This window comes from Lynx canadensis, chromosome A1, assembly GCF_007474595.2.
Source record: "Lynx canadensis isolate LIC74 chromosome A1, mLynCan4.pri.v2, whole genome shotgun sequence".
Classification (NCBI taxonomy): domain Eukaryota; kingdom Metazoa; phylum Chordata; class Mammalia; order Carnivora; family Felidae; genus Lynx; species Lynx canadensis.
Window position 1 is genome coordinate 202,786,123 of NC_044303.2, and position 14,798 is coordinate 202,800,920.

The 14,798-nt window shown below is 39.3% G+C and overlaps 1 protein-coding gene across 3 annotated transcripts in view; it reads left to right on the forward strand.

Annotated features, from left to right (window-relative positions):
• Positions 1 to 14,798, forward strand: part of EMB (embigin) — a 49,291-nt gene that overhangs the window by 8,745 nt on the left and 25,748 nt on the right. The window contains exons 2-5 of one of the 3 annotated variants that reach the window (XM_030330130.1): positions 4,872 to 4,961; positions 5,439 to 5,528; positions 6,007 to 6,096; positions 6,811 to 6,900. In XM_030330130.1, coding sequence (XP_030185990.1) covers positions 4,872 to 4,961; positions 5,439 to 5,528; positions 6,007 to 6,096; positions 6,811 to 6,900 — 360 coding nt within the window. The remainder of the gene's footprint in view (positions 1 to 4,871; positions 4,962 to 5,438; positions 5,529 to 6,006; positions 6,097 to 6,810; positions 6,901 to 14,798) is intronic. The other 2 variants (XM_030330149.1, XM_030330139.1) reach the window with 2 other exon arrangements.

The following is a 14,798-nucleotide window of genomic DNA, read 5'->3' on the forward strand; positions in this document are numbered from 1 at the left end:
AGGTCAGAGAGATCTTTTCCTGCTTTCTCCTCTAAGGTTTTGATGGTTTCCTGTCTCACATTTAGGTCCTTTATCCATTTTGAGTTTATTTTTGTAAATGGTGTGAGAAAGTGGTCTAGTTTCAACCTTCTGCATGTTGCTGTCCAGTTCTCCCAGCACCATTTGTTAAAGAGGCTGTCTTTTTTCCATTGGATGTTCTTTCCTGCTTTGTCAAAGATGAGTTGGCCATACGTTTGTGGGTCTAGTTCTGGGGTTTCTATTCTATTCCATTGGTCTGTGTGTCTGTTTTTGTGCCATCACTGTTAAAATATCTTAATGGCCATTTAGAGGTAGTTTGAAACAAGAGTTTTCACACTGCCCTTCAAAATATATTTTATTGCGAAAATCATACTTAAAAGAAACGAAAGGATCAATTTGTTTATATTTCAGTGTGGCCAAGTCTTAAAAACAGTTTTACAAGGCTCTGTAAAAGAGCACACTGTTCTTGCCATTAGGCTTTTTAATTGTTCTTCAGCTTTTTGTTTGTTTGTTTGTTTTTGCTGGTCTAAAAATGGCCTTTTCCAATGGTTCTCATTCTATGTAGAAAAAATATGAGTTCCCTGTTTGTTTTTTTATCTGTCCCTGACTTAGAAAGTCTGACTTGTAAATGTCCCCATCAGGAATTTATTTTTTGTCAAACCTTCTTTTCTCTTTTGACAAACTCTCTCTGGATTATGTGTCTGGGATCAATATAGTCTTATTCTCCTCTTCTTTCTACTATTCCTGTTACAGACAGGGGATAGGAATACCATATTCCTTGAATCCAGAAGTAAAATTCTAAAAGCACTGTTTATTAGAAATATTGGTAATTCGATATTTTAATGCTATAGTTTAGTCATATCATGGCTTAAAAGGCTTTTGCAATTTGGCATGGGATCTCATGGTTATATATAGCATTGCTTCCATGAGGAAATATATTCTGAGTTCCAAACCTCTGTTGTATAAATAGTATATATTATCCATTCCTAGTTTATAGTCTTTTTGTAATTGGGCTGCACGTTTATAATACTGTGTATCAGACAATGCTAAAATTAAGATTTATTAAAAACAATGTTAGTTATACATATTGATAGCAATCAACACATTATTTGGAGGAGAGAGAAAAAGAGAGAGAATATTTATCCTAATAATGGCTTTTACTTACACCTTTCTCTAAATGAAGTCCTTCCAAGATTGTAAAATATAATAAAGAGATGGGGGGGGGGGAGGGATTTAGAGAAAATGCTTATTCTTAAACAGAGGTACGGTTGAACTTATTTTCTGATACAGGTGAAAGCAAATCTTAAGACCCAATGCGGTGTTCTAGTGTTACTTACCCTCTTCTTTATCTTCCCAATTTACTTCAATTAAAATGGAGCTCCAGAATTAAATATGTGAAAATGTTACCTTAATATTTTAAGTAGAAATTAGAACATGTTTATTTCATTTAAAAATGTTAATAGTATAAATTATAAACCCATCTAGCAATGTCTATTTTAAAATATAATATGTGAAAGATATTTAAGTAGAGACCATTTTGCTATCTTACATGAACCTAACAATAGTTGAAAATTAGGATGTTACTCAGTTCTTTGATGCAACACCCTCATGTCCCATTGCCCCTGCAGAGGGAGAAAAATCTTTAATCCTTAGAAAAACTATTAGATGTGGGGTGCCTAGGTGGCTCGGTCGGTTGAGCATCCGACTTCGGCTCAGGTCATGATCTCGTGGTCCGTGAGATCAAGCCCCGCATTGGACTCTGTGCTGACAGCTCTGAGCCTGGAGCCTGTTTCAGATTCTGTGTCTCCCTCTCTCTCTGCCCACCGCTACTTGTGCTCTGTTTCTCTCTGTCTTGCAAAAATGAATAAACATTAAAAAATTAAAAAAAAAGAAAAAACTACTAGATGTTACTATTTCATGTGGCATTTTGGCCACTACCTATAAAAGAATGTCAAGTGGAAAATCTCCAGCAACGGTTAAGAAAGGGGTGAGCAGGATACATTGAGGAATGTATGCTATGATCTTGGTACCGTCACTCAATATTATACAACTTTTCTGATCCCTCCTGTTTCCTCCATGAAATGAAACCCCAGGTAACAAGTCAGAGGCAGCACTTGGATTAGGATACAAAGTTCCTGCCTCTCCATTTTGAATTTCTTTCTGCGACTCAGCCTAATCCTTTTGGAAAAGTATTCAAACCAATCTGCCTGACTCTCCTGCCAATTTCCTTTAAACATCAACCTCAGCTGAATCAGCCTCCTGCCAGTGTCCTCCTACTGAAAGCAGTAAGGTTTACATTCCCACTTTTTTGATTAAAAACAAAGGACTTCTCACTGTTACTATTCTCACACCTTCCGGAGACTTGCCCTGCTTTTTCCACTCAAGAGGTTTGTGTACCTTGCCTCTTAAAGGGACTGTTCCCAAGGCAAAACATCACAAGAGTTACACATTTCCTTTTGCACTTGGGCTTGTTCAGTGGAACCTGGAGCCTGATCAAGATAAATGAATGTATAAAGTTAGGATACAGGTGGCGGCTGGTTTACAGATGTCTGTATTTTTAATATATGGACTGGCCGTGGTCACAACAGTTAGCACATTCTGGAGCTACCCAAACTTCCCTGCTCTTGAAGCTTGGTTTTTCTTTTTCCTCCTATTCCTTCAGCTTCTGTAAGCTTGGATTTTGCCCATGCCACACCTAGACCTCTTTTCTCTTCTTGCTCGAATACTGGTGGGCTCTTCCATCCAGGTCCTGAAATCGAGAAATGCAAAATGACCCCAGCTTCCAAGCCCGTCTCCTTGGCATTATCTCCACCTCTGTTCCATCACCAGAGTCCCTCAGAGATGGAAACCTGGCTTCGTACTCTGCAGCTCACACGCCAATTTGGGAAATACACAAGCTAGTTATAGTCAATACAGCCAGTGGGTGGCACTCTGAAATTTTAATCACTCTCAATCACATTGTGGGCTTAATCGATATTAATATGACCCATGTCACCCTGGAGGGACCAAGTTTACTCAGCCTCATTGTCCTTACCAGCATCAAGCATGTATCAGGGGCTCTACATATTTACTTATTTAAGTGAAATAAGAATTAGAAATAAAACACTTTTTTCAGCTTATGTCACTTTCTTATTGCTGTTGGTGGTACGAATACTACTACTACTAATAAATGATATGGTCTAATAAATATCAGATATTAGACCATCTCATATCGTTTATTAGTATTATTAGTGATATTATTTTCAAAGGATTATAGGCTTTTTTAGGGGTAAAGAATGTGGGGGGAACCCTCACGATTGTATTCAGCTCTGCAGCAGGCTAGGCCAAGAAAAGAGAACTCCCAGGCAAGGAAGCAAAGGTATCCAAGTTGATGTTTTGCAAGTTTCACAGAACAGATGATCTAGAACAGCTCATTCCTTCCCATCCGCACCCTCCTGGCTTCCGATCCACAAGCCAATCACATCCGCCTTCATCTTCCTGAGATATTTCCTCTTAAATACAACCTCTAAGTGAGCTATGCTCAAGAATGGAAAAAACAATACTTTTTTTTATCAGGAGAAGAATGATGATAAGAGCCTTTTGGCTGTGTGTGTGTGTGTGTGTGTGTGTGTGTGAGAGAGAGAGAGAGAGAGACAGGGAAAGAGAGGAGGGGAGACACACACACCGAGAGAGAATGAGAGAGAGAGAGAATATAAATGAATGAATATTAGATGCGGTTGGAAGAAATGTTTTGTATTCCTGATAGCCCAGTGAGAAACTCAGGGCATATTTTCCTTTATAATCATTGTCAGAGCATGGTATGATTTACATATTAATTTCATTAAAGGATTAAGGAGGAAGTGCATTCTACCTTCCAAAGCTGCGTTGAAGTGATCAAGCCTTTGGAATACAGCTTATTGGAGAGCTAGGTCCTGCTAGGTAGATTTTTTATTAGGCAGTATTGTAAAAGCTATGTATAAGCTGAACCAACAAAGGTGATCACTAATTTTGATAATATTTTTCAGGCACATGAGAAAAGAACTGGAAATCTAATCTTGCACTAGGAGTAAGTTTCTGAGCAGAGTATTAAGAAAGTGAAATAAAAAAAGGCTCAGGTTTAATTTGAATTGAATGAGATGTTGAAAGAATGCAGCCAAGACTACACTCATAAATAAGCCTTTTTCCCTTTTTTGACTTACTTGATAGAGTTGGGGTGGTTTTCATGGGAGGTAAGTTCAGGTGCCTTGAAGTCAAAGAAACCGTAACCAGAATACACTCTCCAGATGAGTGGGCCAGGTGGAAATGGCAATTTTCTTCTTCAATAAAGGTTTTCAAAAGATGAAAGAAGTGACAGAGGAAAACCAAAAGTCACTTTGGTAGAGGGCGGCTGGGTCTGTCACTGGAAGACAAACAGAAACCTTCACTGTGTGTTCATTGTATCTTCTCTGTCCTCTTTTAATGCCCCTTTATTATGGTCTCTCTGTCTTTGTTTACTCATTTTCTTTCTGCCTCTTCATGTCTGTCTTTTCTACCACTCTTATCTAATTCCTCAATGTCTTCATTTATGTTTTATAAAGAAACTACAAGTGGTAGGATAAGACAATGAATTTTTTTAAAGCTACTTGATATAAATCAGTAGGTATTTTTCAGTAAAAAAAAAGAATATAGAAAAAGTTGGAAATTTGGTCACATTTGATAGCTCCATATATTTCTGAATCTCTGGGAGCATATGAGACCTAGTTCATTGGAGCTTCCTGAAACATTTTTCATTAAATAGTATACAATATAACATTTTAGCTGTTACATACTAGCTTGTATGTATGATAATACATAGCTTGATAATACTATGTAACCACCTGTTCTTTTTCTTACAGTTTCACCTTTGACAAGTCTACCCATTGAAGAAGAAAGGATAACAAAGTATTCCAACCTTTCCTTGGAGAGTCATAACATACCACCCACAGGTAAATGTATCTCATTTCAAATAATACAGTGCCCCCCCCCCCCAGAGTTTTTACTTTTGATTAAGTGACTGAATTTTGCTTCATGAACTGTTAATCCCTGTTCATAGTCTGATGGTAGAAACACACCAGTACCTCATCCAATTAGAAGGGAGCATGTAGGAGTCTAAGGCAAAGAGGGCAATGTGCTTGGTGTGCAGGGAGGGGGCAGCTGGTCAGATGTGGGAAGGTTAAGGAAGCCTCTCTAGAAGAGGGACGCCAGAGAAGAAGGGAAGGTTCATTTTGATTGGCAGATGCTCTTACGTTTTCATCAATTCTTGCTGGTACGTCCATTCAAATCTCTGCATTGAGGAGGTCCTGGGAGACCTTTAGGCAGGGAAATGAAAGATGCTGTCAAATGAGTCAATGACAGTCCTGTGGAAAAATAAGTATTGTTTCATCTTGATAATACTATGTAACCACCTGTTCTTTTTCTTACAGTTTCACCTTTGACAAGTCTACCCATTGAAGAAGAAAGGATAACAAAGTATTCTAACCTTTCCTTGGAGAGTCATAACATACCACCCACAGGTAAATGTATCTCATTTCAAATAATACAGTGCCCCCCAAAGTTTTTGTGTTTGATTAAGTGACTGAATTTTGCTTCATGAACTGTTAATCCCTGCTCATGGTCTGATGGTAGAAACACACCAGTACCTCATCCAATTAGAAGGGAGCATGTAGGAGTCTAAGGCAAAGAGGGCAATGTGCTTGGTGTGCAGGGAGGGGGCAGCTGGTCAGTTGTGGGAAGGTTAAGGAAGCCTCTCTAGAAGAGGGACGCCAGAGAGGAAGGGAAGGTTCATTTTGATTGGCAGATGCTCGTACGTTTTCACCAATTCTTGCTGGTACGTCCATTCAAATGTCTCTGCATTGAGGAGGTCCTGGGAGACCTTTAGGCAGGGAAATGAAAGATGCTCCTAAATGAGTCAATGACAGTCCTGTGGAAAAATAAGTAAAGTATTGCTTCATCTTGGTAATAATATGTAGTCACCTGATCTTTTTCTTACAGCTTCACCTTTGACAAGTCTACCCATCCAAGAAGAAATGTTGACAAAGTATTCTAACCTTTCCTTGGAGAGTCATAACATATCATTGACTGGTAAGTGTACCACATTTCAAATAATACAGTGCCCTCCCCCCCAAAGTTTTTGTGTTTGATTAAGTGACTGCATTTTGCTTCATGAACTGTTAATCCCTGCTCATGGTCTGATGGGAGAAACACACCAGTACCTCATCCAATTAGAAGGGAGCATGTAGGAGTCTAAGGCAAAGAGGGCAATGTGCTTGGTGTGCAGGGAGGGGGCAGCTGGTCAGACGTGGGAAGGTTAAGGAAGCCTCTCTAGAAGAGGGACGCCAGGGGCGCCTGGGTGGCGCAGTCGGTTAAGCGTCCGACTTCAGCCAGGTCACGATCTCGCGGTCCGCGAGTTCGAGCCCCGCGTCGGGCTCTGGGCTGATGGCTCGGAGCCTGGAGCTTGTTTCTGATTCTGTGTCTCCCTCTCTCTCTGCCCCTCCCCCATTCATGCTCTGTCTCTCTCTGTCCCAAAAATAAATAAACGTTGAAAAAAAAAAAATTTAGAAGAGGGACGCCAGAGAAGAAGGGAAGGTTCATTTTGATTGGCAGATGCTCTTACGTTTTCATCAATTCTTGCTGGTACGTCCATTCAAATCTCTGCATTGAGGAGGTCCTGGGAGACCTTTAGGCAGGGAAATGAAAGATGCTACTAAATGAGTCGATGTCAGTCCTGTGGAAAAATAAGTAAAATATTGTTTCATCTTGATAATAATATGTAGTCACCTGATCTTTTTCTTACAGCTTCACCTTTGACAAGTCTACCCATCCGAGGTGAAATGATGACAAAGTATTCTAACCTTTCCTTGGAGAGTCATAACATATCACTGACCGGTAAATGTACCACATTTCAAATAATACAGTGCCCCCCCCCCCAAAGTTTTTGTGTTTGGTTAAGTGACTGCATTTTGCTTCATGAGGTATTAATCCCTGCTCATGGTCTGATGGGAGAAACATACCAGTACCTCATCCAATTAGAAGGGAGCATGTAGGAGTCTAAGGCAAAGAGGGCAATGTGCTTGGTGTGCAGGGAAGGGGCAGCTGGTCAGACGTGGGAAGGTTAAGGAAGCCTCTCTAGAAGAGGGACGCCAGAGAAGAAGGGAAGGTTCATTTTGATTGGCAGATGCTCGTACGTTTTCATCAATTCTTGCTGGTACGTCCATTCAAATCTGCATTGAGGAGGTCCTGGGAGACCTTTAGGCAGGGAAATGAAAGATGCTCCTAAATGAGTCAATGACAGTCCTGTGGAAAAATAAGTAAAGTATTCTATGCTGAAACTCAGCTCTGCTTTCGTTTTCACAGTTTTGGATTCCAGTATTTCAAAAGTAATCTCAGATTTTTTTATTTATTTATTTTATTTATTTATTTTTTTTTTTTTAATTTTTTTTTTTTTTAACGTTTATTTATTTTTGGGACAGAGAGAGACAGCGCATGAACGGGGGAGGGGCAGAGAGAGAGGGAGACACAGAATCAGAAACAGGCTCCAGGCTCTGAGCCATCAGCCCAGAGCCTGACGCGGGGCTCGAACTCACGGACCGCGAGATCGTGACCTGGCTGAAGTCGGACGCTTAACCGACTGCGCCACCCAGGCGCCCCTCAGATTTTTTTTAAATGAGTAAGAGTAGTTGTCTGTTTTAGTAACAATGTTAAAAGTATAACTAGAATTTAAAATATTGTAAACCCATTTATTGGGTCAATAGCATGTTTTATCCAATACCTGTCTAGTCTTTAACTGTCCTTTTGTCTTAAGAACTGTTTCTCTTTTTCTCATACAAACAGTATGCTTCCCACATCTCCCCTCTGATACTGACCTTTTTGCAGTATGTTTGCACTGACCTTTTTTTGGAGACCATTTCTTATGACTTTGTACAACTGTTTGTTCTCAGTCTCTATTCCAGTATTTGGAATTATCCTTAATTGTAAAACGTAATTGTGTCTTGTGTTGTTACCTAATTTTTTACTTTTTGCATGTTCTACTTGTTGATTTTCCTCGTCAGATGAAATGTTTCTTCAAGACAGACCCATATGAGAACCTAAGCTTGCAAATCCTTTGACAAGCCAGGTGATGTTGGCAACATCATGCCCCTCACTTACCCAGTAAGGACCCTGAGAAAAAAAGGGTCGGTGTCCGGGAAGAGAGAAAAAAGTGGACTTTTCAGTTGGTATTGGGCTGGTTATTTACTTACTTAACCCATTTGGAGGGTTTAACTCCTAACTACTCTTTTATTCTAATTCTTCTATTAAAACCAGTATTCCTGCCATTCGGAAGAGACCTAGCACTCACAGTGGTCTATTAGTTATCATCTGCCTTGGCTTGATCAAGCTTTAGTCAGGCTTTTTCTTCCTCCCGGGCCCCTGAACTTTGGTCTGCCCCAAGTCTGAGCAAGCACGAGGCCTGAGCACAGCCCGATCATGCTGCCTCCATCCACCAGTTTGTTCTGTTTCCCCTCAAAAGTGCCCACTGACCTGCCCCCCCCCTCCCCGCCCCACACCCCTGCTTCCTGTAAAAGGAAAGTGTTTTCTGTTTGGTTCTGAGATACTTGCAGACAGATCCAAAGTCTGGAGCATCTTCCTTACCGCAATAGACTCTTTGAATAAAATCTCTCCTTAGGTAAATCTGGATTCGTTTTTATTAGACAAAAGAAAAGATTTGACGTTGATTTTGAAACAGTGGACTTTTGAGCTGGTTGCGTCTTCATGTAGGGTTGTTCTCATGGTTCCTGCCCATCGAAATGCTTGGTGTTAGGGACCGCCTTTACTGAAATACAGAAGTTAAGTCTGAAGATGTGTTCAAGCTCATTAGGAACCATGGGCTTTCTTCTTATTGCTGTCACTAGGATTTTTAATCCACTTTATGAGTGGAATGTTTTCATACTGTGATATTATTGTGTACTTGAACTGCACTTACATTTCTAGGTTGTCCTTATTATTTTCTCTTTCCCTCAGGCCCTTTTAGAAATGGATCTCTCTGTTAGGAGATAAAATGTTTCTTGTGGAGAGATTCAAATATAATACATTAGTTGCACATTTTGGACCATCGTGATGACACTGGCCCAGCTCCTAGCATGCTTCCTTACCAAAGATGCTAGAGACTGGGGAAACACAGGATCCTGTGCCTGGAAGAATGGAAAACATGACCTTTGATTCATGGAAGCCTGACCATTTACTTATTTTATGTTTTTAAAATGTTGCTAATTATTTACTTAACAGACACATGGGATTGATTGACTACAGACAATGTATATATTTCTAAATATAATGTAGTTCAGTCCTCATAACAACTCTGTGCAGTGGGTACTATTACTATCTGCAATTTGCAGATGAGGAAAAGGAGGCACAATGAAATCAAGTGAATTGACTGAGGTCCCAGATGAGAAGTTGAAGCATGGTTTTGAATCCAGGAAGTGTGCTGCCGGGGGCCATGCTATTAATCAGTATATATGCTGTCTTTCTTAATGCCCAATTATCCATTTCCCTCAACGGTATTATTAAAACAGTTATACCGGGGCGCCTGGGTGGCGCAGTCGGTTAAGCGTCCGACTTCAGCCAGGTCATGATCTCGCGGTCCTGGAGTTCGAGCCCCGCGTCAGGCTCTGGGCTGATGGCTCAGAGCCTGGAGCCTGTTTCCGATTCTGTGTCTCCCTCTCTCTCTGCCCCTCCCCTGTTCATGCTCTGTCTCTCTCTGTCCCAAAAATAAATAAACGTTGAAAAAAAAATTAAAAAAAAAACAGTTATACCTATTTTAAGGAAACTTACATTATTTTTGAAAATATATAAAGTTTCAAAAACAATGAAAACAAATATTTTAATTACCTTATTCTTAAATACATTTGTTATAGAAATTACATTTGTGGAGATTATGAATATATTTGTGAAAGTATAACTGATTAAGAATAAGAGGTTTTCTTTTTTTCCCCTTTTTTTCCCCTTTTCTGATATCATTGGGCTTTTAAAACTGCTCTTTTGATAATGGACTTTTTTTTTTTTTTTTACATCACTAATTTTTCCATTGTCAGTGTTTGAAATTCATTGTTTGTGTTACAGCAGTTAGAGTGTTTTCTTTATTGTTACTTTATTCTTTTTTCTTTCCCTCTGCATATTACAGTGTTTGGTATCTCAATCAATGTGTTATAGTTTAACTAAAGAGGTTAAAATCAAAACATACGCGGACAGTTTTCTTGACCACCCTGGTAATGTTGGGGTAGGCTCTCCCTGATGACAAATTTTATTTGCCATGTTGAAATGTTAGCAGCTGGCCTGGCAAGGTCCTGGTGAAACGGGGAGTCAGACAAAGCAGTCACTAATGGAATAGATATTTAAATTAAGGTATGGAGTGAAATTTGAGAAGACTCATTAAGGTCGGGAAAGGAAGGTAGGCGTGTTGCCTAGAGCTAGAGGCAAGAAGTCAGGGTTAGGACCTCTCAGACTCTAACCTGGTCCATGAGATTGAGAAAAAGGATTCAGGAAGAGAGAAAAAGAAATGGACTTTTTAGTCGAAAAAGAAAAAGAATAATGAGTCCCTTATATTTGGCTGCTCAGACCCCTTGTGGCAGAGAAGACCTTAGAATGATTCCGAGGAGGTTCAAATGGGTGTGATGTTTCTCAGGGCCGGACTCTCAGTCATCACACCTTCTGCAGACGCTGCTGATGTACAGAGAAAAACAAAGTGAATATTAGCATTCAGAGTGACAGAAAGATATGGAAGAGGGAGCCACCGTAGTGGTATAAGTGGCAGTAGCTGCACGCATTCACCATGGTTTCTCATTAGCAGAAATACTGACCTTTTAAACGGGATAATTCTTTGTTGTAGGGGCAGTGGGGCTACTGGGGGGCACTGGAGGATGTTTGGTAGCATCCCTGGCCTCTACCTACTAGATTTGAGTAGCACTCACCAAGTCGTGGCAACCAAAAAGCTCTCCACACGGTGCCACCCACATGTCCCCTGGGGAGGCAAAATCTGCCCAGTTGAGAACCACTGCTCTATACCTAAAGAACAGCTGTGTAACTGTGCCCCACCCCGTCAACATGAGAAGACAAATGATTTAATAATCACGTGGTTGTTAACCTTGGGTGAAGAATCCAATGAAAAAGTTCAATGATGGTGGTAAGGAGCAGGGACGGGACATCCTAGCATAAGTGGGACAGGGAACCTGATAGGATATAGTCCCATCTCTTCCCTTGTCTGCTGCTTACATTCAAATCTTCCCAGTCTTTCAGAATTAAGTCAAAAGCTACATCTTCAATGAAGCACATATAGAGAAGTAGTTTCTTTTTCTCTGATATGTATTTAGCATTTTAGGTTTTTTTTTCTAATGTTTATTTATTTTTGACAGAAAGAGACAGAGTGTGAGCGGGAGAGGGGCAGAGAAAGAGGAAGACACAGAATCAGAAGCAGGCTCCTGATAGCACAGAGCCTGACGTGGGACTCAAACTCATGAAACGAGAGATTGTGACCTGAGCTGAAGTCGAATGCTTAACTGACTAAGCCACCCAGGCACCCTTGTATTTAGCACTTTAAATTAATTTTTAATTACATAAGTAAAAGTGAGTTGATTTTCAAAAATATTGAAACATTTTGGGGCGCCTGGGTGGCTCAGTTGGTTGAGTGTCCGACTTTGGCTTAGGTCATGGTCTCCCGGTTTGTGGGTTCAGGCCCTGCATCAGGCTCTGTGTTGACAGCTCAGAGCCTGGAGCCTGTCTTGGCTTCTGTGCCTCCCTCAGACCCTGCCCCTCCCATACTCATGCTCTGTCTCTCTCTGCCTCTCAATAATAAATAAACATTAAAAAAATATTGTAACCTTTTATTTCCAGCAATATAGTAAATTAGGGAATCTGAAAATCCTCCTACCATATCTAGAAAATTTAAAATATCTCAAACATTCTTTTAAGTATTTAGTTAAGTACACAAAAAAGTAAAAACAATATCTGCCAGCCAAAACTGATGACCAGGCATCAAGTTTGTGAACTGATGTGTTGGTTTTCTTTGTGTTTGTCAACAAGGTATTTGAGTTCCAAGAGCCACAGATCTGAGAATAAGGCCTTGAATCTAAGCAAGGAGGGGAGCTCGAACTGAAAATCCCCAGAAAGCCGATCCTTCCAGAAAGGTGGAACTGAAAACTGCCAGAAAGCTAGAAATACAGTGAAAAGAGGTTTGGCCTAGGAAGTGAGAAGGGGTGGGGAACAGTGGGTTAGCACCAGGCCATGATTTTAGCCTTGGTTTAGCCTTGTTCTGCATCAAAAACAAAGACCCTGAGTACTCAAAGTCAAGGGCCTGCCCTCAATGAGATTTAGAGTGCACATTTACATTACTTGGATTATACAGGAGCCTGCAAGCTGAAAAATAACACAAACATGACCCTGGCAGGTATTAATTCTGCAGAGAAGCAAATGAAAAAACTTTATGGAAGGACACATCGCCTGCTCTGGCTGTGGAATCTCTACTGAAGACTTACAAGTCAGAAATACAAAATACAGTGGAGTAGTTCCCAAGACTGGGAGTCAACTGAGGAACAGCAGGATTAGATTGTCTAGAGTTGTTATATCATAGAAATAGTAGGTAGAGGTATAGAAGAAGAAATATTAAAACATGAGAAAATATTACGCTATCAAAAAAAAAAAAAAGACAAAGCATGTTTGAAAAATAGCCAAATAGAATTTCTGGTGTTGAAAACAACTTGTCAGAGGAAGTCAAAGCCCTTTTGCACAACCCCTGCTTCTGTCTCAAGTCTCTCCTCTCCAGGAGTAACCTCTGTTCAATGTGTGTGTGTGTGTGTGTGTGTGTGTGTGTGTGTGTGTGTGTGTGTTTGTATTCATAGAGACTATAGAGTACTGTGTGCATTGTTTTGTATTCTTTAAAATTAGTGTTTTAAACCCAAATGTATTGTTCTGCATATTGCTTTCTGTTATCATTCAGTATTAATTCTTGGAGATCTAGCCATATTACATGGGCATAGCTTGTTTCTTTTACTTGTGCACACAGTATAAATATACCAGCCTTCTTAGACATTTTCCTCTCAATGTACCCCAGTTTGTTGAACTTTTATTCTATTGTAAACCATTCAATAACGAACACTTCTTTCTACATCTCTCTCTCTGGGCATGACTGCATGTGCTCCTCTAGGGATAATACCACATAGTAGAATTGCTGAATCAGAAATTGTGTGCATTTTACTTTTAATACAGACTTGCAATTTGCCCTCTAAAGTGACAGTTTACCTCTCTCTCCCTTAGTCCCATATTTGACTATAATTCTCCCTCGATCCTAACCAGCACTTGATATTATTAAACTCTTTGGTTTTTGGCAGCATGAGTGCTAAAAGCTGTATCACTTTTGTTTTAATTTGCATTTTGGAGTTGGACATACTTATATATATGAATATGTGTGTTCGTTAACGTCCTGTATCCATTTATCTATTGGGCTTATATATTTTTAAATTGATGTCTGGAAGACAGCTATAAATTTTAAGTACTGATTTGTACTTTTTATTGAAATTACAAATACTGTCTCCCAGTTGTCTTTAAACATTTGCATGGTGTTTTTTATTGTGAGGAAGTTTCACTGTTTTTGTTTTCTCCTATCATTTTTATAGAAGTATTTTCATAGGAGTTTTTCACCTTTCAGTTTTCAATCCATTTGAAATGTACTTTTATTTACTGTGCGTGATAGGGCACTAACTTTATTAAATTATTTTTATGTAGATAGCCATTGTCTCAACCCTCAGTATTGAATAGTTCTCCTTCTTCCTTTAGCTTTGAAACATCACCCTAATCATATTCCAAATTCCCATGTGCTATTCTGTTCCTTTATTGTTTCAATGTGTTTTGGACATTTTATAGAGTTGGGCACAGTAAGAAATGAATTTACCTTATAACCTGATTCACCACCCATGCACACGCAGCACACACACGTGCACACACACACTAAACAAAATGTTCATTAAGCTATGCCCACACCTAATAGTTGTGTTACACTGATAATTTCTCTTCTCTTCTAATTCATTAAAAAACAAATCTCGTGGTAACTGTTATCTTGACTTCTTGACCACTAATAGTTTCCAAGTTGCAATCCAGAAATTTTATTCCATTAATTTCTTGGTGTTTTCTAGCATCATGAATACATTAATATTAATGTTGTGAAACATTATGATACATCTTTATATCTTTGTTCTTTTCTTTTTAATAGGTTTTCCAATGTCCTGTATTTTTACTCTTTCATGTAAATTTTTTTGGAATCAAATTCCACAACAAATACTGCTTGGTTTTTGACTGATTTTTCACTGAATCTGTAGAATAATTTGGAGGGGAATGAATGATTTTCTGATATTATATTATCACCTGTGATTTAAATCTCATTCGACTTAGAATATCTATTACAATTAATTTTTTTCCTTTTTAAAATATATTAAAGAAATATACCCTATGACCCAGCAATTGCACTACTACATATTTATCCAAGGGATACAGGTGTGCTGTTTTGAAGGGACACATGCACCCCCATGTTTATAGCAGCACTATCGACAATAGCCAAAGTATGGAAAGAGCCCAAATGTCCATTGGATGGATGAATGGATAAAGAAGATGTGGTATATATACACAATGGATTATTACTTGGCAATCAAAAACAATGAAATCTTGCCATTTGCAACTATGTGGATGGAACTGGAGGGTATTATGCTAAGTGAAATTAGTCAGAGAAAGACAAAAATCATATGACTTCACTCATACGAGGACTT